The 27840-nt window shown below is 35.2% G+C and overlaps 1 protein-coding gene across 1 annotated transcript; it reads right to left on the bottom strand.

Moving 5' to 3' along the window:
* Window positions 1-27813, bottom strand: FAM199X (family with sequence similarity 199, X-linked). The gene is made up of 6 exons (XM_032474396.1): window positions 27251-27813; window positions 19327-19546; window positions 9313-9462; window positions 8909-9070; window positions 7546-7812; window positions 1-6266 (listed from the first exon to the last, which is right to left on the bottom strand). Exons 1-6 carry the CDS (start codon window positions 27445-27447, stop codon window positions 6096-6098), a joined length of 1167 nt encoding a protein of 388 aa, XP_032330287.1. The 5' UTR covers window positions 27448-27813; the 3' UTR covers window positions 1-6095.
* Window positions 27814-27840: the final 27 nt, after the last annotated feature.

Consider the following 27840-nt stretch of genomic DNA (forward strand, 5'->3'; position numbering starts at 1 on the left):
TTTCACTTAATATCTAACTCACATTTATTAAAAATTGCAGATTACAGAAAAGCATGAATAATATTGGCTTTATTAAACAAGCTCAATTAACTTACCTTTGACTAATAAATCAAAGTATTTAATACCACAAAAGGAATTTTGAGCACGAGGTTGAGTCCAACCTCTGAAATTAAAAGGAAAGCAGCTAAGGTATTTTCTGGAGAGAGCAACCACAGACCTCCCTCTAGTGGCAAGAGATAAAGCTGCTGCTGAAAAGCTGAATTGCTTCTGCACTATACATAAAACTGCTCACAGACATTTACATAATTATAACTTAAAAATACTCTAGAACAATATATAAGGAAAATAGATCTGATTTTTGTAAACAAAGGTTAGACCTAATTTTCACTTACTAGAACTGATCTTTCCAGAAAAAAAAATGATTTGCCAATGACATTTGGGAAAGTAGGGCTTTCACAAAACAAGTTTATGGAGCCTTAACCAAATCGTAAGCAAAAGAAAAGAGCAATTCTTCTCTGTTGATAAATGTTCTGAGATGGGACATGAAAAGGAGTGGATTCAGAAGTATAAAGTAGTAAGCAGCAGTGGGTTTGTAAAAATTCATGGTACATCAAAAGAGACAATGTAAAATATTACAGGAGTTCTTAAAAACCCAGACACTTTTCATTCTGATAATCAGTTTCAAAAGACAGCTCTGCCACATTGCCATTTTAATTACAACCATACATACTGATTTAGATTTAACTACTGAACTACTACTTTCAAGTACAAGAAGGAACTCAAAATAGAAATGACTTGTGTTACAGCTATTGTTTTTCCCTCACAGTTTCAGGAAAAACAGCCTTTATATACACTGTAGTAAGTACAGAATGTACAGAAGACAGTTATATATACAAAAGTGCATTAATATAGTAATACATTTAGCAGAAATACAGGAAAAAAATCCTGGTTAACAATCTGATACATTACAGTATTAAGACTACTTGAAGATTCTCCAAACCAGTCAACTTCCTACTTGCTTTGGTTATGATACTGATGCTACATAACTAACCTTTGAAATTAAAACAAAAAAAAAATGAAATTTTTAACCATCTCTGAAATGTTTTACATATATATACTTGTATTTATCCTTAATAGCTTTTGACAACAGTTCTATAAAACTCCCAACACAAAGATTTAGAATGAATAATACCTATATCTAAATTAGAGTACTCAAAGAGGAAATTAAATTGATCCACTACAGGAACAGACATGGTCTGCTCCATTCCCAAAAGCCTCAGCTAGATAACCTAACCCCATAGTCTCAACTTAAATCCAATTGGTCAGCTACTATTAAAGAGCAAGCAGCTCCACAAAACAAGCCATGGCTTCAGGCCACTGTTCCTTAGAACAATTCAGAATAGGTAAGTGTTAACTTGTCTTTTATACATATTAATTCTACAACTACTTTCATATAGTCAAAATGCATATGTATAATTAGAGCAATTCTCCTCTTTTCTACCCTCATCCCTCACCACAAAAAAGAACACAGATTTATTTCCACAGGTTCCATTGACCACGAAGACGTAACAAAGAAATTCAACAATAAAAAGTATCACATATTGAAATCAGAGAAGATCCAATCCATTTTTCCAAGTTCAGTATGAATGTCAAATTAAAAATTAATTTACCATTATGTGATCTAGGTTAAAACATTAATAACCTTAATTTAAAATATAATTGTGAGGGGTGCTGAAAACAAATAATTTTAATATTAGAAAAAAATATGAAAAAATTTTAGTGAGTCAACTCAGATCTTCGGTTATACCACGCAACTTCCTTACTCTCAATAGCCAGTTACTTAGAGGAATTTTCAGAGTTCCTTCTAAGCCTTTTAGAATAAGTAAGTTATTTTCCAAAGAAACAAGAATTAAGCATTTCTAAGGAGCTATGTTCCAGATACTATGCTGACAGAGGTCTAAATATTTCTCAGATGCTTCTCACTCACTTAGCATAATTTAATTGTAAAGATAAAATTTATCTTACTTTGTCAGACTTAAAATGAATCCAAAGTTACTACAGTACATGTGTACACAAATACTTACTTTCTACCTAATAGTCCTTTTAAGGATTAAATTTACCTCTAAGTTTAGACATGTTGAATGTCAGTGTGCTCAACATCAGTATCATTATTTGAATGTAACTGGAAATTTTCCTGTCTACCATCTCAAACTATAAACTGACTTTAACCCCTTCCCAATTCCAAGCAAACATTTTTCTTGAAGATAGACCTGCTAAAAGGTAATTTGTTAAAGGGAAGGAGAGTGTTCAGGTATTACACGAATGAATACAACGAATCCCCCAAATTAATAAGAGAATCAACTTGCTATATAATCTCTGTTCTTGAAGTACTTTTTCCTTGAAAATTATCTTTCCAGAGTTATCTGGTTTTAAAAAGTATTCTGGCTTATGATGTTTTTCACGGAAAAAAAAAAGAATACATTAAGCTATACTTTAGATAACTTCAGTGACCTAGCTGGGCCAAAAATAAAGTTATGCAAGTGAAATTTAAGATCTGAAGGTTTTTGTTTTGTTATATACTCTATTATCATTGGTTTGATTTAATGCCTTTGCTTACTGATATCCAACAGTGTGGACATTTTATAAAACGAATTACAACATTCAGATTACTTTTGATTTTGGAAAAGCCTGATATTGACAAAAAGTATAGAGTTCCCCTTTAAGGCACATGAGGCTATATAGAGTAAGCCACGAACAAAAAATTCTGCTAGAGACTCCTAGAAACAAGACTTCTATATTTGTCAGATATACTAACATTTTTGGCTTAAATATGAAGACATTTGATAAATTTCACAATTTTTAAAGCTCATCAGAATCTGGATACCTTTATAAGGTAGTTTCTTGAAATTTTTCCTTCATGAGGGATTTTAGCACTTCTAAGAGCTAAATAAAATGAGATGTCCACCCAATCCATAGAGTCATTTAATTATAAGTCAGTTTCTGGAATTCAGCAATATCTAGATGACCCAAAGGACTGACGAAATGGACAAAACTGCCACAGCCTAAATGAAAATGAGACAAGTTTCAAGGAAAAAAAGTGTTATTTTACTCTAAGTTCTTCCTGGGGCAGAATGAGTTAACCCTTTATACTCCACTACACATTATACTACATCACCTTACTTTAACTCGGTTGAAAAACTGTAGAAAAAGACATGCCATTTTGTTTAATTCAAGGTTTACACCTTTAAAAGCTGTGGTAGGGACTAACAGACTTCTTATAAGATCCTTTTTCCAGTTCTGTTGAGATGTAATTGACATACATACAAGATCTCTAATAAAATGTTTCTGGATAAATATGAGGGGATTTTATCATGCCCTCAATTAACAAGGCTTACTTTTAAAAAGGAAAACTTTATTTGCTCCAATGTCAATTCTCTACAGATAAGAACTGACAGTGGAGAAAATAAGTCTCATATTTTTATTAATTGGTTAGTTAGGGTTTATATTTTAAAACAAAAAAAATATTGAGTTGGATTTGTTTTAAATTGAACTCAGAGAGAGACCAGACTAAATTTATAACTCATTCCAAGAAAGAAGTAATTCAAATTTGAATTATCAACATGAGGCATTAAAACCCTCCCAAAATATAGCATATTAACAAAGACAAGTGAACTTTGTCTTTTTCTGCTGGTTTTTTTTTTTTTGGTGGGGGGCAGGTAGGTAGAAAAAGACTTTGTAATCTCCCTCTTCAGTCATAAGCAAAGCCAAGTTGCTTAAACTTTAAAATTTTTTTTCTTTCAATCTCTTCCAAACTAACTTTATGAGCAATCTCTAATCTATAGTATTGTAAAGATAATGCATCCGGATTTTACAAAATTTCATGGTGCACTTTACTATAAATACTCAAACCTTTATAAATTTTAAAAATTGGCTTTGTGGCACTTTGGTAAACTTGTTTAATAGTGAGTTAAGTTAAATCTAGGGTAATAAGACTATGTGATTGTTGGGAGAGTAGAGTAGAGGAACTGGTCTTATATCATGACACAGTTAAGGATTTTCTTTTACTCGTCACTGTCAAGTAAATTGTTTCCAACTATTTAACAGATAAATGCTGCTCTACAGTCTCCAAAAGTGGCCTGTTTTCCCTGAAGAGTGGGTAAAGAGAACAATCATTCTCTGGAATTCTGCTTTTGCTAAGAGCAGGTAGAGAATTTAACTGTATTTGCTCTTCTCTCCATTTACTCTTCCTGTATTTGGAAGGGAAAACACAATGAAGTAGATCCCTTCCATCTTCCTCAGAGTATTCTGGGATCTATCCCCAAGCTTTCTTTGGGCTCTCCAAGATAGCCAGGAGCACCAAAGCGGGGGGGGGGGGGTAAGAGGAAAATCAGGACTACTCCAACTGATACCCATATACACATACATACTTTCTTAAAGTAAAATTTTAAAGTGTGAATTTAGCAGTCTTCAAAATGTTACAACTATACCACAGACCTCAGCAAAGCTGCAATGCATCAATTTTTTTCTCAGTTTCAATTCTTTAACCTTCAAGGAACCAAAATGAAATCAAAATTTCAAAAACACATGATTTAAGCAAATCTTAAGCAAAGGTTAAGACTTTAAATCAACTGAGAATTAAGAATTTAAGTTGTTAATCTTTTTCTTAACAAGTTACCTGATAGGATAAAATGTAAAAAGTAGGAATCTATCAACCTCTGACTCTAGAGTTTAAAAAAATACTGATTACAACTCCTTCTACAGAATCATGATTACCTCCCAAGTTTCCACAATAAAAAGAAAACTATGAAAGTCAGAAAGCAGCTTGATTGTCAGTAGTATCAGTTTCCATTTTCTTTAACCCATGTGAATGCTTAAAGACATGTGGGAAAATAAAAGGAAGCACACTACTTCCAATGTTCACGATAACAAACTCTCCATGAAAACATTTAAACTCCATTTCACATTTAAAATTAGAGTTCTATTAGTAGCCAAGAAGCTAAGGTTTTTTTCTATATCTCACTGCTCAGTGTATTTCTAACAATTTATAGAGAAGTTTAGCAGAACTGTAAGGGGTTTTTTTAGTTAATTTTGAACATAACCTGTTCACATGCCAAAAGCTGTTATACCAAATATTTAAAAATTAGAACTGTGCTGAAAATAAAAAGACCTATGAAAAGAACTTGATAGAGATATTTTCTGCCTTTAAGAGAGTTTCACAGCCTAAAATTTCAAAAAGCAGTGGAAAAGTAGAATTGGTTGTTTTGCTTAATTGATTTCTCCATTTGAATATTAATCAACATAGCATCAAGTCTAAAATTCAGCTACTAGTAACATTATTTTCTCAGTAGTCATCAGTTGCAGAAAGGAATCTGAATTTACATAAAGTGAAAAACAGAAACAAACCTAACAGGAAAGATATCAGGGTCTGATTTTACACCTTTGAGTTAATAATGAATGAAAACAGACAGAACTAAACCTAATGAAGGCACTATTGTAAACAGCAATCCACACCCCACCTCCATAACCTCAAAAAAAGATTTCCACTAGGAATTGAGAATTATGCTATGGCCCTATAGAAAAACTAAACTAAGAAATTGTAATATTAAGAATGAAACTGAATCATGATCGCTGCACACACACACACACACACACACACACACACACACACACACTGACATAATAAACTACTTGTCAGCAGTACCTTGAAATCTTCTAAACTGTAAAACTACTAGTCTTTGAAAAGCCCACTTAACCACCCTTAAGTTTAAACAGTCAAAACATTTACTAAATCAGTGGTTCTTAAAACTAGAGTGTGTGGCAGAATAACCTGGTGCTTGTTAAAACACGATGGTGGGCCCCTCCTCCAGCATTTCTGATTCACTAGGTCTGGGGTGGGGCCACAGAGGATGCATTTCCAATAACTTCTCAGGTGATGCTAAAGCTGCTGGTCCGAGGACCACCTGCTAAGAACCACTGACCTAAATTATTAATGGTACATCAGCACAGCCCTAACCAAAAGTTTGGTCAAGATGCATGTAAACAAATAAGGATAGAATACTTAATGCTTAGAAAGAACGCTGATAAATTCACCCTTATTACATCAAAACATCTACATCTGCTTCATGGTCTTCCTCAGTCACTTTCAAGGACAGCACTTCTTCATTAAGGAAGAGCCCACTGAGCCTCTCCTTCCGAGCCTGCCTCTGTTCTTTCAGCTGCCTCTTGCGTAAGGCCTTCTGCTGTAACTTCCGCTGCTTGGATCGCTTCTGTCAAAATAAAAATTTCTACATCAGTGGGGTTCAGTTTTGACATATCCACTGCAAAGTATTTTATGGATCAAATTCTATATTTTCAGATTAGAGATGTTCAAATTTCTCTGCAGTATGATCCTGGTTCCAGTAAGTGAGCCATTAGCTTAGACTTGAAAATGATTCTATTTTTATGGTATTTGACCAATGAATCTTCTGATAAGGAAGGGTTGAAACTTGATCATTTTGACTAGTTATGGACAACCAATCATTTCTAAGATTTTTTATATCAAATTAAGGTACACCGGTGTCAGTGCAAATATGTAGTGAACAGTACTGAATACAAATGTAGAAAATATTGCCAAAATCTCTAGTGCTTATGCTTTTAAGGTGCGTTTCATCCAAAAGCACGAGCAATTTTATAATGTCTGTGAAAGAACCATGTCTTTTTCATATTAGGCAAATACCATCTTAAAAGCCCATGAGAAACTCAGTGGGCACTCTATTCCTTGTCACTGGTGAACTGATGCCAAAAAGGAATGACCGCATATCCAAAGAAAACCCTTGACAACCAACAAAGCTGGCTATGTTTCTGCTACTTCCGTAAGAACCAGGGAAGAAATCACTGCATATCTTCTAGTCACCACTGGGTTCCTCAAAAGTTATAATAGAGATACCCTTATCATCCAAAGTTGGCTCCAGACTGTCACCACTGCAAGGAACCGAACTCCCCTGCTAAGTATCACAGGACCATTCTATATACACTTAAAACCTCCTATTTTTTATCTGCCCAATAATATTATACAGAACTTTTTCAACTGTGAAAAGAGTAGACAGAAATTAGAGAAAGCATTATTACAGTTGAAAAAGAGCTAAGAAGAAACATTCAAGATTAAAACATTAAGAAAACACTTAACACACACACAAGACATAGAGAACATTCTTAGGAGCTAATAGACAGCAACATCAGCAACATAGTGAGATTCGCTCAGTAGTAAGTTGCAGTCAGTATTGCAATCTTGAGACTCACTCATTATTTCCATCAATTTATCTTACTTAAAACAGACACAAAAATCAGGTAAAATTGAAGGTTATATGGCTGTGGGTCAAAACTGTATTTCAAAGCACTCAGCCTAGAGGGCTTTGTCCAACAGCAGAGAATCCTGCTTCTTCAGTTAAAACCAAAACCCACATGCCTCTAGATAGCAGGATAATTTTAACTCTCCAAGAAATTTATATGAAGGAATACTAATGTTAATATTGAAAGGTAAAGTTTTGTATTGATTAGACGTTTTACTTTTGAATCCCGAATCCGCTCTGCTGCACTTGCAGACAAGTTGCTGTCACTGTGTGCTCGACTCATGTTGGCACTGGAGTTTGAAGCAGAGTTTCCAACACTGGACCCACTGCTGCTTGCAGAACTGACCATGCTGGCACTGCTGCTGCTGGCACTGGCACTGGCACCGCTCACTCCACTGGTGCTTGCACAACTAAAGTTGCTTCTCTTCCAGGCCTCTCTTGCAGGCCGTAGGCGAGGGCTATGCTCCTTGATATAGTTTCTGACCTTGGAATACACAGACAAAAACTGGTTAATGTTGTTCCTTGATGTTCTGCCCTCAAAATACTGGAGAAAAGAAGAATATTGTACTTAAAGATTATAGAAAGTGTTACAGATGTACATAGGTAGAATATAAAGACAAAAGAAATCTCTAAAATGTGGAAACAAGTACCAGAAAAATTGACAATGTTCAAAATTCTAAAATATATATTATGAAGCTAGATTTTTAAAAGCATGTGAAATATAATCAGTAAATGGAAGGCTACTGGCTTCCAGAATTTAGGATTATAAGAAAATAACATTCAGGAACAGAAACCAACAGTAAAATAAAACAGATAAGATTAGGCATTTTTAAAGGGTTGCCACTTAAGATGATTAAAGTTAAGCTGTCAATTATATCTAAGATTAGGGTGTTTCCTAGATCTTAGCTAGGGGCCCACAGTACCTGTCTTCAAATGCAAGGCATCAATTTACCATACTAATGAAAAATGGGCTGGAATGTAGAAAATGATAGTATGTCTGTTGAGAGAAATACTGAAATGAGAGAAATTTTTTGTAAATAATGATAAATGCAAAAAATTTTAAAAAAAAAGTAGAACATAAGTAGTCATTTAGCTATGCACCAGAGAAAAAGAGAACAGCAAAGACTATATTTAGAAGATACCAGAAATGTGTATTTCAGCATAGCAGAAGGAAGACTCATTCCATTTTATCCTAGCCAGGATCAACTACTTCGTAAGACTACTCAAATCCCTCAGATTAGATGTCCACTCAAGTATAGCTCTCAATAATCAGTATTTTGATTCTGGCAATTGGCCTTTTGCAAGCTGAGTTAGAATAAATCTATACCTTAGTGTAACCACCCCTTAAATTTTGAAGTTAAGTTTCAAAACCTACACAACTAAAAAGCAGGTTCGAGATCCTCGGTACTGCCAGTTGACATGTACATAAAACCTCTTAAAACCAGATGATCTAATATTGCATTTCACAGCAGTGACTTTCACCTTAATTACCTATGTATTTACATATGACTATTCAAGTACACATGTTACAAAACAATGGTATTTTCAATAGTTGTACAATCTGTATTTTCTTTACATACCTGCTTCAGTTTTTCATCTGTGAGACAGTTAAGTTCAATAATAAACTCACTGTCTGTAGGGGAGATTTGAGCAGAAGGATCAATTATTTTAATAATATCAAGTTGCTCCCGAAGACCCATCTCAGTACTGACTTTACGACTCAGATACTCAATGTATTCCACCTATGTGATGAAAAATCATAATAAACAAGGTCAATGCCAAAACCTCTGATCTTTTAGTATGTAATTTATGTTTGAAATATCAGAAGCACTTAATGTTATATTTGTTCCCTGCAAAACAATTAAAGCTCAAATTCATATTTACTAAGCAATCCACATTTATCCAGTAGCTTTAAACAGACAATAATCGAGTTTCACATATTCTCCATATACATGCTTCTAATTAAGAATGTCGAGATCTCTACCTGTTCATCATTTGTCATTGCACTCCAAGGAAGTTCATCTAAGTTCCGGTGCTTGTTTTTCTTTTTAGGAAGCAGGCAAGGTGAACTTGGAATACTGGGTATGACATCAGAAAGTACATCACTCCCACTGGCAATGTCACTGCCCGGTAACTTTATAAAAATAAAGAGAAGCGGGTAGTGAAAGCACAATTTAAGAAGAATAAATTTTAAATGTCACAAAATGTTTCATATTGATTAAAAATTACCTTAATAAAAGACTAATGACAAACACAAAGTCAGAAGACATTAACTCTGATCACTTCTATTTTAGACAAAGCAGCAACATTAACGTAGTCTTTGTATACGCAGTCACTTAATCAATGAGAGAGATTTTCCAAAAGCTTAAAATCATAATCAAGACTTGTTAAAATGCTAACTTAAGAGTCAATCATCATTAAGGTTTTAAATTCATAATGCAATGTAGGCTAGGGTCCACACAGTATAATGAATAAGGAGCACTAGTCTCCATCTCAGGAGATCTGAGTGATCTGCCACTACCTGGCTTTTTGCCAGACACTACGCTAGATATACTGCCATATAAAGACAAATAAATCATGGCCCTTGTCCTCAAGTCTGTATTAACAACCTCGAGATAATTAAAATAATTTAAAATATGCTGTTAATAGAAAGAAAAACATTTTAAAGACCAGAAGTATTATAAAAGAAAAATTAGAAAAAATGGCAAGAGAATGTGCAAAGGAGAAAGCAAGCCTAACACAGAAAATCCAATCAGCAAAAATATGTACTATAATTTTATACTGCCTGTTAAAAACCAGCTGGAATGGACTTAATTTTCAACAGCTTTATTGAGTTGTAACTGATATACAAAGAACTGTACATATTTAATACATACAACTTGATGACTGGACATATGCATATACCATGAAACCATCACCACATTCAACAATCAAGGTAATAAACATATCCATCACCTCCAAAAGTCAGAATGGATTTAATTTTAAATAAGTGTGTTTAAGTTATTCATCAAAAAGGTAAAGCATTTTCTTCTACAAGGAGTACATAACAATTTTCAAGAATAACGCTTTCATTTTTACAAGGTACAGAACAGCACTTATTGTTGTTTTGGTTCTATAGACTTTGCAATTACATCTGAACTCTGGATGATTAATAGGCTTTTAAAACTGAAGTATAGTCGATTTCCAATGTTGTGTTGATTTCTGGTGTACAGCATAGTGATTCATTTATATACATATATATGTATATATTCCTTTTCATATTCTTTTTCATTATAGGCCATTACAAGGTACTGAATATAGTTCCCTGTGCTAAACAGTAGGACTTTGTTGTTTTATCTATTTCATATAGTTAGCATCTACAAATCCCAAACTCCCAATTTATCCCTCTCCAGCCTCTTCCCCCGGTGCCCCCACAGCTGGTAACCATAAGTTTGTTTTCTAAGTCTGTGAGTCTGTCTCTGTTTTGTAAATAAGTGTGCCTTTTTTTTTTTTTTTTAGATACCACAAATGAGTGACATCATATGGTATTTTTCTTTCTCTTTCTGGCTTACTTCACTTAGTATGATGATCTCCATGTCCATCCATGTTGCTTCAAATGGCATTATTTCATTCTTTTTTATGGCCGAGTAATATTCCATTGTACATATATACCACAACTTCTTTACCCAGTCATTTGTCAATGGACATTTAGGTTGCTTCCATGTCTTGGCTATTATAAATGGTGCTGCTATGAACACTGGGGTGCACGTATCTTTTTGAATTAAGAGTTTCCTCTGGATATATGCCCAGGAGTGGGATTGCTGGATCACAGGGTAAGTCTGTTTTCAGTTTTTTAAGGAATGGATGATTAATAGGTTTTTGAAGTCACCAAAAGAGAAAAGCCAATTTAGTCATGAAAATTATTTGGCCTCCTATTGTACTCACTATAATAGGTACAGGGAATCCAAGGAGTGTAAGTCATGGCCCTTACACAAGAACTTTATATTCAACTTTATATTCCACAGGTGGAAGAAAAAACAAAGGATGAGGTTAAGGAGACCAATATAATTAAAACAGAAAATCAGTGCTAGGGATTTGAAAGTTTAACAAATGAACCATAGCTGTTATATGATATGAAGAAATAGGCCAATAACATTTTCTAAGTAGTAGTAATGATGAAATTGTTCTTGAGGGAAGATGAATCAAAAGGCAGTATGGGGACAAAATAGAGTGAGGAAAGACTGGAATTAGATAGGAAGCTCTTGTTGTGATCTGAGCCGGGACCAAGATAAGCAAAAATGGAAAGAAAAATAGGAACAGATAGGGAAAATTCTGAATGAAATACAATTTACAAGACTGCTTGATAACTGAATGGGTAAGAGTAACAGTCAAATGACCACATGCGAGACCAGAAGAAAACTGGCAACATTTCAGTCATACAGCTCATCCAGGTTAACACACAACCCTTAAAGACCTCATTTTTTTTTTTACAGCAAGAGACCTGAAGCAATGTTATATAGATCTTCTAGTCTAACACCTCATTTTACAAATAAGAGAAAAGTGATCCAGGGAGGGTCACTGGGTTAGTGGCAGCATCCAAAGTAGGACACAAGGCCAGTGCTTTCAACTATGTCAGGCCGTCTTGCCCTGAAGGTAGTTTGGAATGAGAAAAGAATGTAATCTAGGATATGGAGAGTTTGTAGTGATAATGAGAAAAGTGAGTACAAGTGTCCTTTGAAATGACAATAGTCATTTTTCAATACACTACAAGACATGTCACAAAGCAGAGTATTTTTCCCCATGGAAACACTGTAATTGGAAGCTACATTACTGATCAAGGACTCAGCATCAGATAATGGGTTAGAATTAAATAATAAGGCCATTCAAGTGGAAATGTCAAGTAGTCAATTGGAGATATGGGATTAGAGCTGCAGATGTACAGAAGAATTAATTGTATGGGTGCTCCTGTGTATTTATTAGATCAGCAGTTTTCTATTTTATAACTGCTAATATATTTCAGGATAAAAATGCTTAATAATTTTCATCTCATATTTTTCATGGACAACAATATTTGGTATATTTATATTATAATCAGTAATTGTGACAACTAAGGAAAATTAAATCAAACCTCTGCCATATTTTCTGCAGTATGCAGCAAAATTTTATGAGTAAGCTCATTTCTGTAATAGCTGATGTGCAATTTCAAATTGCACCTCTAGGTTTTAAGCATGACAGCTGAATTACTCACTCTTTAAATTTTCTATGCATTCTGATCAACAATAAAATAATTTCTCAAGTTCTAAGACTAGTCAAATATATCTTTAATAATAAAAGGACTGCAAGCAAAGAAAACTATCAGCAGAGCAAAATGCTTCAAATACTACTTCAGATGCCAAAATGCAACTTCATTCTAAGGTTAAAATCCTGCCTTTATCAAGTAGTTAGCATTTCTCTTCCCAGACAATCTATGAATCATTTATATTTACTTTAGTAGTAACTGAAACATCTGTTTAAAAGAAAGATTTAAACAGATGCAGTTTTTAATCACAACAGAGGTAATAAGAATTTTAAAACTGTGGTCAATGATTTTTAGCCTATATAATTCTAACACATAATTTGTAATTATCTTTAAGGGTTAATTTACTGTTCATCATTATGAGGTCCCACAAAGACAAGAGAGCATTTTAAACCTTTCAGCATATTTAAATAGCAAATATCCATGGTAACAGAGTACCTATGCTCCAATTTCAGAAGTGGGAAAACACATTACTAAGGCAGGCCTTATTTTTGTTTCAATGTTGTAGTCAGTCATGTGCATTAATGGTGAGTGGTTGGGGATAGTTTTCCACTCGAACTACTCATGAAATGAGTGAGTAAGTCAGCAATTAAAATTTTAAAATGCCTGCCACTTTGCAAAATTATGGATGATAAGAACTCTAAATAAATCATATGAAATAAGCAGAAAAAATTTTTTCTCAGAATTATCAGAACTCTACCTGATTGCACTTAATAATAAGAATCCTTGCAGTCTGATTTTAAATACGGAGTGCATACTTTTAAAAAAATGAGGCACTGAAGAATAAAAAAGTACCCACACAAATGGGTATTATAGATGCTGTATTATCTATAATAGAAAATAAATAGAAAACATGTAAATAGGGGAATGATTTCATAAGTTCTAGCACATCTAGTACCAGGAATATTATGTAGTCATTAAATGACTAATTTGAAGATCATAAAAAAGTTTATATATTAAACGAGAAAATTGTATTATAGTATTTTATCCAGAAGAAAAGGGAACACTTCCTAACTCATTCTATGAGGCCAAAGTGATACAAGAACATCACAAGAAAGGAAAACTACAGACCAATATCTCTTATGAATACAAATGCAAAAATTCTCAACAAAATATTAGCAAACCAAATCCAGCAGCACATTAAACGATAATACACCATTACCAATTAGCATTAATCCCAGGAATGCAAGGGTGGGTCAATATACAGAAATCAATCAACATAGGATGATGGGAAGAAATCAAGTGATCCTCTTAACAGATGCAGACAAAGCATCTGACAAAATGTAACACCCTTTCAGATAAAAACACTGAGCAAACTAGGAATAGAAGGGAAATTCCTCAATACAATAATGGGCATTTATGAAAAAAACCTACAGCTAACATACTCAGTGGTGAAATACTGAACGTTTCTTCTCTAAGGCCAGGAAAAAGATAAGGATGCCTGCTTTTGCCACTTCTATTCAACACTGTACTGGAGATCTAGCCAGGATAGTTAAGCAAGAGAAAAAACCTACCCAGATTGGAAAGGAAGAAGGAAAACTAAGATCGGATGACATGATCTTAAAATATAGAAAACCCAAAAGAATCTACACAGAAAAAAAAAATTAAAGCTAATAAATGAGTTCAGCAAAGTTGCAGGATACAAAACCAATATACAAAACTCAACTGTATTTCTATACACTAGCAATAAACAACCCAAAAAAATGAAATTAAGAAAACAATTCCATTTACAGCTGCATTAAAAGAATAAAATGTTTAGGAATAAATTGAACCAAGGAATTAAAAGACTTGGACACTGAAAGCTATAAAACATCATCAAAAGAAATTAAAGAAGGCCTAAATAAAGATATGCCATCCCACATTCATGGATTGGACTATTGTTAAGATGGCAATATTCCCCAAATTGATCTACAGATTCAGTGTAATCCCTATCAAAATACCAATTGCCCTTTTTGCAGAAATAGACAACCTGATCCTAAAATTTGTATGGAATTACGAAAAGAACCTCAAATAGCCCAAACAATCTTGATGAATAAAGTGGGGAGAACTCACTCCTCTGGATTTCAAACTTTATTACAAAGCTAGAGTAATCAAAACATAAGGATAAAGATAAGGATATCCTGGTATAAGGACAGACATATGTATCAATGGAACAGAATGGAGAGTTCAGAACTTAACCTGACCAATTCATTTCCACAAGAGTACCAAGACCATTTGATAAGGAAAAAATATAGTCTTTTCAACAAAAGGTGCTGGGACAACTGGATATCTACATGCAAAAGAATGAATTTGGACTTATCTTACACCACATACAAAGAGTAACTCAAAATGGATCAAAGACCTAAATGTAAGAACTAAAGGTCTAAAACTCTAATAAAGAAACAGATGTAAAATCTGCATGGCCTTGGATTAAGCAACGGTTCTTAAAATATGACATCATAAGCATAGCATTCAAAGAAAAAATAAACTGGAGTTCTTTAAAATTTAAACTTTTGTTATTTATATAAACTACATCAAGTGAACAGACACTATTAAGTGTACAGACAACTCACAGAATGGGAAATATTTTTGCAAACCATGTATATAAGGGGATAGTAACCATCACATATAAAGTACTCTTACAATTCAACAATAAAAGACAACACAATTTAAAAATGGGCAAAGGATTTGAATAGACATTTTCCCAAAGAAGATATACAAATGGTTAATAAGCACATGAAAAGATACTCAACATCATTAGTCATTAGGGAAATGGAAGTCAAAACCACAATGAGATACCACTTTACACACAGTAGGATTGCTACAACAGAAAAAGACAGAAGACAGACAATACCAAGTGTTCCCAAGGATATGGAGAAATTGGAACTTTCATGTATTGCTAGTAAAATAGTACAGCCACCTTGGAAAACATTTTGGTAGTTCCTCAAAAAGTTAAACATAAACTTATCATATGACTCAGCAACTCTAAGTGTATATATCCAAGAGAATTAAAAACATATATTCATATGAAAACCTGTATCTGAATGTTCATAGCAATATTATTTATAATAGCCCCAAAGTGGAAACAACCCATCAGCTGATGGATGAATAAATAAAATGTGATATATCCATAAAATGGAATATTCAGCCATAGAAAGGAATTGCTATAGACTAAATGTTTGTTATCCCCCAAATCTGTATCTTGAAGCCCTAATCCCTAATGTGATGATATTTGGAGATGGGGCTTTGGGAGATAATTAGGTTTATATGAGGTCATGAGGGCAGAGCTCCCATGATGGGACTGGTGACCTTATAAAGGGACAAAGAGACCAGAGCTCTCTCTCTTTCACTTCCATGTGAGGATGCAGCAAAAGGCAGCCATCTGCAAACCAGAAAGGGGGTCCTCACCAGAACCCAATCATGATGGCATTCGGATCTTGGACTTTCAGGCTCCAGAAACGTGACAAATAAATGTTTGTTTAAGCCACCCAGTTTATGGTATTTGTTATAGCAGTTCGAGCTGAGTTAAGACAGGAATAAAATACTATAACATGGATGAACCTTGAAAACATGCTAAGTGAAAGAAACCAGACACAAAAGGCCATGTTTTATATGAGTACATTTATATGAAATGTCCAGAAAGGCAAATCCATAGAAAAGTAGATTAGTGAGGGCAGGAGGAGATTGGGACTATCTGCTAACAGATATGGGTTTCTTCTGGAGTGATGGAAATGTCCCAGAATTAGATAGTGGTGATGGCTGCACAACATTGTGAATATATTAAAAATTGCTGAATTATACACATTAAAAATATTAAAATGGTGCATCCCAGTTTTTTTTAAAATGTTAATAATTTTTATCCAAATCATATTTACAATGATTTGTGAAACAGAAGCAGAATTTCAAGTAATATAAAATATAAAAATAGAGGCATTGTTGATTTTTTCCTCTTTAAAAACCTCTTAATTTTCTGTGTAGCATTGTTTATGACAAAACTGAAACCAACCTAAATATTCATTATTAGGGGACTGATTAAATAAATTACGATGCAGTTATCAAAAAGAATGAGATACATTAGTAGAAAAAAGCAGAGGGCCAAACACTGGCTGAAGTATGATCTCATTTTTGTGTCTTTTAACTCTCTGCAAACATACTTGTAGCTGCACAAGCTCTTAACAGTGGTAACCACAGCAAAGTCGGACTTGGAGACATTTTTATTATGCCATTCTGCATTATTTGATATTTTAATAAAAATTGTTTGAAATAAAATATTCGATTCCTCTTTTGGAAAACAACTTCAAGTACTTAGATGGATTTTAAAAATAGTAGGTATTCAAGTATTTGTTGAATATAACAGTTGCTAAATGCAAGGAAAGCTTCTTCAAATGTTATTGTCTTTTACAATCAGAAAATGGATATTGTGCCCAGAAATAAGCCCACGAACTTATGGTCAATTAGTCCATGACAAAGGAGGTAAGAATATACACCAGGGAAAAGACAATCTCTTCAATAAGTAGTGCTGGGAAAACTGGACAACTACATGTAAAAGAATGAAATTAGAACAATCTCTAACACCATATACAAAAATAAACCCAAAATGCATAAAGACCTAAATGTAAGACCAGATACTCTAAAACTCCTAGAGGAAAACATAGGCAGAATACTCTTTGACATAAATTAGAGCAATATTTTTTTCAATCCATCTCCTAGCATAAAGGAAATAAAAGTAAAAATAAGCAAATGGGACCTGATTAAACATAAAAGCTTTTGCACAGCAAAGGAAACCACAAATAAAACGAAAAGACAACCTACAGAGTGGAAAATATTTGCAAATGATGAGATCAGCAAGGGATTAATTTCCAAAATATACAAACAGCTCATATAACTTAATATAAAAAAACAACCCAGTCAAAAAATGGGCAGAAGACCTAAATTGACATTTTTCCAAAGAAGACATACAGATGGCCAACAGGAACATGAAAAGATGCTCAACATCGCTAACTATTAGAGAAATGCAAATCAAAACTAAAATGAGGTATCACCTCACACCAGTCAGAATGGGCATCATTAAAAAGTCTACAAATAATAAATGCTGGGTGGGGGGGCACGGAGGGTGGGAAGGGATAGACTGGGATTTCAAAATTGTAGAATAGATAAACAAGATTATACTGTATAGCACAGGGAAATATACACAAAATGTTATGGTAGCTCAGAGAAAAAAATGTGACAATGAGTGTGTATATGTCCATGTATGACTGAAAAATTGTGCTGAACACTGGAATTTGACACAACATTGTAAAATGATTATAAATCAATAAAAAATGTTAAAAAAAATGCTGGAGAGGGTATGGAGAAAAAGGGAACCTTCCTACACTGTTGATGGGGACGTAAATTGGTGCAGCCACTATGGAGAACCTCATGGAGGTTTCTTAAAAAACTAAGAGTTACTATATTGACCCAGCAATCCCACTTCTGAGCATATATCGAGATAAAACTATAACTCAAAAAGATACACACACGCAAATGTTCATGGCAGCACTATTTACAATAGCCAAGACATGGAAGCAACCTAAATGTCCACTGACAGACGAATGAATAAAGAAGGTGTGGTATACATATATACAAAATGGAGTATTACTCAGCCATAAAAAAGAATGAAATGATGCCATTTGCAACAACATGGATGGACCTAGAGATCACCATATTAAGTGAAGTAAATCAGACAGAGAAAGACAAATATCATATATCTCTTATATGTGGAATCTAAAAAAAAAAAAGACACAAATGAACTTATTTAAAAACCAGAAATAGACTCACAGAAATAGAAAACAAATTATGGTTACGAAAGGGGAAAGGGATGGTGGGGATAAATTAGGAGTTTGGGATTAGCATATACCCACTGCTATGTATAAAATAGATAAAGAACAAGGACCCACTGTATAGTACAGGGAACTATATTCAATATCTTGTAATAACCTATAATGGAAAAGAATCTGGAAAAGAATATATATATATATAAATACACACATATATATAAAACTGAATCACTTTGCTGCATACCCGAAACTAACACAACACTGGAAATCAACTATACTTTAATTTTAAAAAATAATTTAAAATAAGAAACTAAAAAAAAAAGAAAACGGATGTTACAATAACATGATCTACATTTTCTGAAAGACTGTTCAGAAATGCTGCCTTATAATGAGTTCAATTTGCCACAAAGCCACTTTATATGGTATATGTGCCACAGAAGAAAAAACACTGTCAGGTGAAAAACATCTCTATGTATGAAGAGAATACAAAATGAGAAATTATATTCTTCATAACAATGAAATATTATATATTTATGATAATAGTGGTTTGTGATCTTAGATATATAATGTGACCCTAATGTAAGGATATAGTGCCAATAAGGACATAAAGGCTATTTATTAGTAAAGAGTAAACTTGCTTGGATTCATGCACAAAAAGGTACTGATGATATATAACAATGGGAACACTATACAAATATTAAATTACATGAAAATATACAAAAGGTAATCTGTAGCATCAGAAGCCTAAAAGATACATTAGCAAAAATAAAAGATACATATTTCATCTAATTTTTAATGCTGTCAGAGAATCTCCAGGACTGAATAAACATCGGAGAAATTTACCTGAGGTAGAGATGAAAATACCAAAACAGAAATTCATACTTCTGTGTATGGAGCAATGGTGGTAATATAAGAAAAAAACACCTACCTGCCATTCAAATTCACTATCTGACCAATCCCAGTATGTGCTAATAGAAGAAGATACATCACTGCAGACACTCCCCTCAGGGAATAGATCAAAGGACGTGAAATCTTGATCATCTAATAGGGAATAGCAATCATCTTGATCTCCAACAGAAACTGACGAAAACAGCTCCTCACTGCATTCTGAGCTGGCAACACTTGTTCCACAGGATGTTAAGTTCCATCTAAAAACACAACACAAAAGAAATCACAACAGAAACTACAGAATCCATACAAGTTTAAGATATAGGATACATTTATGAGGAATGTGAGTGTATTTTAGTTGTAAGAATGATGTTGTGCTTGTTTTCAAAACAGTCCTTAGCTTTTAAGGATAAACACTAAAATATTTATGAATGAAATATGTTTGGGATTTGTCTCAAAATAATAAGGAAGAGGTTGAGGAATGAGTAGGAGTATAGATAAAGCATACTGCCATATGTAATTGTTGAAGCTGCATGATGGGTATATGGGGTTCATTACACTATTCTCTACTTTCATATCTGTCTGACTGGAGTCAGACTGAGTTCAAATTCTTGCTCTGACACTTGCCTGCTGTTTGATCTTAAGCAAAACACACCCTTTCTCCAAGCCTGCGCCCTCATCTTCAAAATGCAGTTACTGTGAACATTACATGAGAACCCATATAGAGCACTCAGCGGACATAAGTGTTCAATACATGGCAGCTATTATTATTATTAAAGGAAGAGGGTAGCCATTGAAGGGCAGAGAAAAGCACCAACAAAGTATACAAGTAGCTCAAAGTATTTCCTGTATTTACATAACTTTTACACATTGATGATATACAGAATCATTGTAAAGATGTTGAAAGAAGAAAGGAGTGATGAAGATTAAAATGACCAATAATTCCATTATGCAGTAATAACTGACCTATAATATTTTGCTACATTTTCTACATGCATATATATTTTTTATGGAATCAACATTCTGTGTGTGTGTATATATATACACACGAAATATATATATTTTAGTAGCCACCTTTTATTCACTTAACAGTATATACTGACCATTTTCCTAAGTGTATTATTAAACATTTTAATGCCTATATAATATTCAAATGATTAAATGTATCATAATTTAACATTATTCCTTTAATAATAGATAATTAGGCTGTTTCCAATTTTTTGGTATTACAAATTATACCGAAATAAACCTTTTTGTTTATAATTATTTATCCAAATATATAATCTCTCAGGATAGATTACTTGAAAGGAAATTATTGAGTCAAAGAATATGAACACTTCTAAGAGTAACAGTATACTTAGCTAAATACCTTTCTGAAAGGCCACACCAATTTATACTCCCAAAATCAGTGTATAAAATTGCTAATTTCACCATAACCTTCACAGCACTGTAATTTTCATGTTAAAATTACACATCTAATAGGAGAAAAACATTTTATATCAATTTTTATTTCTTTGCAAGATAAAAATTTAAGATATTTATTAGCTATTTTGCTCCACCAATTTACTGTGTGTTAATATTTTTCCTTGTTTAATTTGTAAGAGTTCTTTATGTATTAAGGATATTAACATTTTGTCTGTATTATTTCTTGTAGGGTCATATGTATTTTTTTTGGTCTTAAAATCTACAAATATGTTTTCTTTTATAAATTTCCATTAGCTTTATATTATTAATGAGATAAATCTTCATTGCTTTGGCAGTAGCCTAAGGAATTAATCCTTAAGATAATGATTTAGTATATCCGATACTAATAAGGTACTGAAATAATGACTTCCTGAAGAAAAGCCTGTTATTTACCTATTATTAGGTTATTTCTCATCTTTCACTAAATCCAGTTTTTTCTTGAATTGTGTATTTCCCCTTTAAAACTTCCCCTCTTTTTTATATAGCCAATCTTAATTCCAAAGTTCTTGATCTACAAAATTTGTGCAGCCTGACAATTTTACAGCACCTTTTCCTTTCTGCTGAAGGTAGAGTACTTTAAAACACTGAAACACACACATAGACACACACACTTTAAACTATTATAGTGCAGTAGACAGAAAAGCCTTTTATATCACCAAACTTTTATAAATAGGCAAAAATCTAAAATTCATCTAAGAATCCTACAATATCTTGTAGTATTACCTATTTTCATCACATGCTTGCTAGGTAGGCAGTATCCTCATTTTTTAAAAATCAACAAACTTAGTAGAATTAACCATACTGCCCAAGTCATGCAATAAGGCAATATAAACTGTGAATGGCAATTACAAGTTCTGTCCTTTCACCCACTCAACAAACATTTAGTCAGTATCTTCAAAGTGCCAAGTACTGTGTCATGTGCTAGGAAAAGCTGTTACATAATTGTTTTTAACGAGAATTTCTTTTTAACTTGCAAAAGTTTAGTAGAAATGTGTTTCCCTTCATGAGTAATGACTTTTTTTAAAAAAATGCCACATTTAATAATCTAATGATTAGATCACTGACAAGAGAGTCAGGAATTTGCTTGGTTCTATGCTCTTACCTTAGGGCAAATTCAGTATGTTCCTCAGTTTCCCATATCTATAACTATAATATATATAACAAGGTTATGTGTATTCTTAGACGCCTTTGCTCTTTGTTTTCTTTTTTCTAAAAATTAACAGTGGTAAGGAAATTGGTCTCACAATTGAAACAAATCTTTTACAAAATAGAAAAATAGTACTTTTACTTAGAGATTTTTTAGAAATTCTATTATCTTCTAATTTTCAAATATTATTTTTATTATTATTTTAAGACAATGTGGATAAAAACAAAGTAGGAAGTACTTTCATCCACTGCTGGTGGATGAATAGAATATATATATATATATTCTTTTTCAGATTCTTTTCCATTATAAGTTATAGGTTATAGATTAAATTGGCATAATCTTTCTAAAAAGCAATTTGGTAATGTATATATAAAGAGCTTTAAGAAGGTTCTTTAGACTTAGTAATTGACTTTCTAGAAGCTATCTCTTTCCTCAAATAGAAATTTGGAGAAAAGATGTATGTACAGACATGTCCAAACAATAAGCCAAAAAAAAAGAAAACAAATGCCCTCAAAATATTGGGAATAATTAAATGATATAGCTATATCTGAAAAATCATGTTTTTATAATCATTAAAAATCATATTTTCAGGCTATTTATTGAAAAAGATGATGATGATGATGATGATGATGATGATTAAAACACAATGTAAGTGCAAATGGCCTGGTCACAAATTATAGAGCCTGATTCTGATTTTTAAAATTATATATGTACACAGAAAGAACATTAAAAGTAACATCAAAATGTTGACAGCTGTTATCTTTAGTGAAAAGGATCATGAGTGGTCTTTATAGTTTTGTGTATGCCCACAATTTTCTATAATGAGCTTATATAATAGAAATTTAAGTGATTCTTTTTAGACTGTTCTGCCGGTTTCAAACGTTTAACACAAGACCACTGTGTATGTGAACTCAGCACTGAACTATTCAAATTTACAAAGCCCTTATACCTTATTCCACTATGAGAAAACCACCTAAGATCCTAGCTATAACCATGAAATTATTTACAAAGGAGACTTTCTCCATATCTTAAAAGAAAAATGTTGAAAAGAATCCATGAAAGGGAGTTTAACTCATTATCTAGGCTTGGTGCCCAAATTTTAACTTAAAAAAAGGAAAGCCTAGAACATTTATCTGCAAGGCTTTTCAGCAAGCATACACAGATGAAGGACTTTCAATGGTATTTTGGTAAAATTAAGAAAAGCACGTGCACTATATACACAGTCTTCGCAGCCCTTTCTCTCTCAGGTATACCTACCTACTACCTCTCAGGATGAGAATCCAGCAGGTGAGTACTGTGGAATGATGTCCTACTATCAAGTGGGATGAAAGTCATTCCAAATCCATGCCACACATTCATTTTCAAGTAACAGTCCCCTATCATCACTTGTAGTCATCACTGACTCCCTGCCAGAATTCCCATACAGCCACCTGACCTCTGCTACATCTCTGGAGCCCAATAGGCCACCAAGGGCCCAAGTTATAACAGATGACACAACCCCCCTACTCTACTCACTCAAATTCCCAACTCTCCTCCCAGGGACCTCAATTGTCTTGGGATTATTACCCATCCCTCCTACTCACTCTACAGTATGGGAAGCAAACATTTCATTTCATTTCATTTCTAAGGCTAATTCTTCCATTTGGGCTTTAAGTAAATCCCAGCCATCTCCTGTCATTCCACCTGGTCTTGTATTTTCAATTTCTCCCTTTCCTGTGGGCTGTTTCTAAGGAGCTACAATCTCTATTCTCGGAAAATAAAAACTAAACAAGGCAAAAAACAAATCACTTTTTCCCCCAAATTACCACATCTCTCCTTCCTTTCCCTGCTAAATTTACTGAAAAGTTTCTTCTGTTCTCTTAAGCTTTGTAATCCACCGTTCTGTTGCTATCACACTATTGGAATTTCTGTTCTGATTACTGCCAGTTCTACATTTCTAGCCTGAATAGTTCTCCAAAGCTTGATCCTCATTTTCAACTTGTCTTAACAAGTCCCCAAACCAAATTCCTCCTGCCTCTGCAACCCATCCCTCTTCATGAAATGTGGTTCTCCCACCTGCAACTCTTCTGCACCGCTAGTTCTCTAACAAAACAGGAAAACTGTGGGTGGAACAAAAGGCACACGGCAGTCTTGGGGGTTTTCTGGTTAATGGTGACGAAAATGGAGCTCTGAAATCACAGAAATGAGTAACTGCTTTATACAATATGTAGTTCATTTTGTATCTTGCCAATAGGGTGTACAAAAGTGAGACACTGTCCTCCCACATGCTTTTCACAATTGTTCAATGTCAAAGTACTGATGTACTCCTCAAAGGTGAAGAGAAGAACACACTGAGTAGTTCATATTAACCCCCTTCATCTCACAACTTAATTATAGGACCTATCGATATCATTATAATTTTTTCAATTTGCTAAATGATATACTTCTTTGATGACAGTGGAGGTTACACGGGACAAATGCTAACAGAAAACCCACAATTACATCAGAAAAATCTTTTCCCCGAAACCAAAAAAAGTCTTAAAAACTATATATACTCCATATTGATATTTCAACTGAAAATAATTAGGTTTTTTGGCTTACTGAAATTTATTTTATTCCCCCTAAATTCCAGACAAACCCACCTTGTTCATAAAATCCTAAAAGATACTCCTAGGAAGCTGTGAATTCTTAGGAAGCTTGCTATGTTCATGTAATTTATTTTCCACTGAACCTAGACCAGTGACACACCAATCTAAGTCATGGGTGATTCTAATTTGAACACTACAAACATCCGAACTTAGGGATCACAAGTAATAGTGCCTTGACTCTCTTGGTTAATGAAGACTGCAAATATAGCCCAGACTCCAGTAAATGAGCAGGCACAAAATTGTCATCATCATAAGGTCCTTATCAACCACATTACTTAAACAATTACCACAATTTTGTTATCCGGTAACAATGAAGAATTTGAGCAAAATAAAAAGTAAATCAAGTATCTACCCACTGACAAGCTTTCTACTTTCAATGAAACTTGTTTTATAATGACTAAACCCAAGGCAGACTATCAGAACTTAACTATTCAGATCTGGTTTTTGGATTGTTGCTTGAATTGGTGAATGATGTGATATAAAGGAAAAAAGTGACACATACAACTCCAAAATAAAAGAACTCCCCAAACTTGGTCCACATACATGATTTAGCTGTTTGCTTCTCCCTGAAAAGAAATGACTGGAAGCATACAGTCCTCTCAAATGCCACCTTGAGGAGAGGGTAAGAAGGCTGAACATTCCAGAAGGAGAAAAGACTTAAAAAGCAAGGTAGCCTAGGGAAGAAACATCATCTGCTGCTTCCCCTAGTCTCTGCGGAAAAGGGTACACAGAAGATACATTAGACCTCCTGCTACCAATCTGAGCCTTGTGAAAACTAGGGTAGGAAGAGGGGTGTTAAAAAAAAAGCAGGCAGTAACTAGAAAAAATAATGCTTGACTTGGGAAAACCGGGGCTGAACAGGAACCACCTCCTCTATCTTCACTATCCCATTCTGAAAAACAACCTTGACCTTACCAAGGTCTGTAAGAAAAGGAGTAGAAAAACACAAGGAAAAATGGGGAGGAGAAAGAACAGAACAAACTATAAAAAATATATTATTCACCATGCTTCACTCCCTGTCACCCCCACACATTTTGGCAGCACTTACCCTCAGCCTCTGTCCTCATTCCCTTGCCCTCATCATCAGAGCAGGCTAATTCTGAGATAATTTATCTTTCCCATGTATATGATTTACTCTAATGCTGCAAAACGTAAGTATTAAATATGCACAAAACTATTCTTTTATGTTATTTTCCAATGCGAACAATCTTAAGCAAATGTCATAAATATGTTACATTCATGTTATAGTCACATCACAGGTCAAATAGGCTTCTGTGAGTTAGTCTAAGAAACTCTAACAACCATTTATAACACTGGAGCCATTAGTTCTGTTCCAAGTTTTACCACAGGCTCCAAAGGAGTAATCCTGGCTTTGCCTAACTCCGTTTTATGACCTTGAACTCAGTCTTTTCTCTCTGGACCTCAGTTTCCTCATTTTTGCAATGAGGACTTGGAATAGTTGTAACAAATTTACTACCGCGTCCTTTTCAAATGTGTTCTAGTGGTGTTCTGTATGATTATTTAACAATAACATCTGCTTTCAGACTATAACTTTCTTTTAGGTAAGAATCATATTTTACATATTCCTTGTATTTGTAGAAGCTCAGTAAATCTGCAGACTGATTTATGGGATTGAGGGGCATGCAAAAGACATTACAATGTAGAAGGATTTGTTCTGTAGATGAGAAATCAGAACTAGACTCCTTAATTCAACTCCAGTGTTTTCCATAGCTGAACCCCTCTCCTCCTCCCTCCTCCCTTGTTCACACACTCTCCCAGGCCTCTGTGTGTGTGGTGTGTATATACATATACACATATACACACACATAATATATGCTATACATATATATACATAATATATGCTATATATACACACACATATACCTATACTATAGGTTGGGTCTATGTATAAAACATCCTCAAATCCCCCTTATTTGATATAACACTTAAATGTCTGCATCAGGGAATTCTCCAGAACACTCTATATCTTCTAGTAAAAACAGGGGATTCACCGTCTGAATAAATTTGTTTAAGCCAGCCCATCCTAAGCCTCGCTCCATCCCTCCACTGGGGGAGCAAACCAGGGGACGTGCTATATGAAGGAATCTTCCAGATTTAAGCTTATACATTTTGGCAGGGCCTACAGCGCTAGGGAAAAGAGTTCATAAAGGGGGAGGGGGAATCGTCTGGTTACCTAGAGCTTCACTAAAAATTGGGGGATACAGGGTGGAAATCGGGCTGTGAGACAGGTTAAAAATCGGGAAAAGGAAGATTCTAGCTTTTAAAGTGCCACCTTTCGAAAGATCTATGGATTGTTTTTGAGCCATCCGAAATTCACTCTATGGCGTACCGGAAATGGAAGGGGTTAAACTTCTTGTGGATGGATGGAAACAGGGAAGCATCTAAAAATCAAGGGTGGGGGTTTGGGATTCGCAGGATACAGATGGGGCGGGAGGGAGAAAGGAGGAGTCGCTTGGTCAGAAGATGAATGGGGGCAAGAGAGCGAGTAAAATGCCGGCCAAAAGGAAAATCGGAGGACAGGGGTGAAATAGGGAGGGGGAGAGGGAAGGAGCCCGGGAACCAGCGCGGGTCGCAGGGAGGTGGGGGGAGGGGGCGAATGGAAGCACAGACCCTCGGCCTCGGGCCAGGATGCAGGCGACCCCGCGTTCTCCAGCTGGGGGCAGGGGTGTGGGCAATTTGCCCCTGCGCTCAGCAGAGGTCCGTACCTGTTGGTGTGGAAGCGGTGAAGCGGGTCCGTGCGATGGCAAGACGAGAGCTGGCAGCCGAAATCGCTGATGTCCAGGCAGCCCGGCTCCTCACTCGGGCAGGTGCCCACCCCGCGAGGGGGTCCCAGAAGCGGGAAGGGCTCCTCGGGGGTTAGGAATTTCTCGTACGAGGTGGTGGCTGACGCCTCGTCGGACATGGTTGGAGAAAGCCTGGCTCGAGCTCCCTCTCCGGCCCCTGGCTGCTCCCGCGTCCGCCCCTGCCCCCACTCTAACCTGTCTGCGGTCGCCGTCGCCGCCGCCGCGCCTGAGGGGGTGCCCGCCGCAGCTCACTGGCAGGCTGCGCGCCGCGGCCCACCGCTGCCCGGGGAGTGCCGGGCGGCGTGAAGGGGCTGCTCGAGGCCACACGGGCCCACCGGCCACCTAGTCAGCGCCTCAGTGGCCTCTGCAGCAGCCTCAGTCGCCGCCGCCGCAGCCCGGCCCAGCCCAGTCAGCGAAGAGCCGCCGCCGCCGCCGCCGCCGCCGCCCGGCCCGCCCACTGCGCTCGCCGCTCGCGACTGCTGCAGTCCACCCGGCGGCCGCTGGGAGGGGAA

This window comes from Camelus ferus, chromosome X (assembly GCF_009834535.1).
Source record: "Camelus ferus isolate YT-003-E chromosome X, BCGSAC_Cfer_1.0, whole genome shotgun sequence".
Lineage (NCBI taxonomy): Eukaryota > Metazoa > Chordata > Mammalia > Artiodactyla > Camelidae > Camelus > Camelus ferus.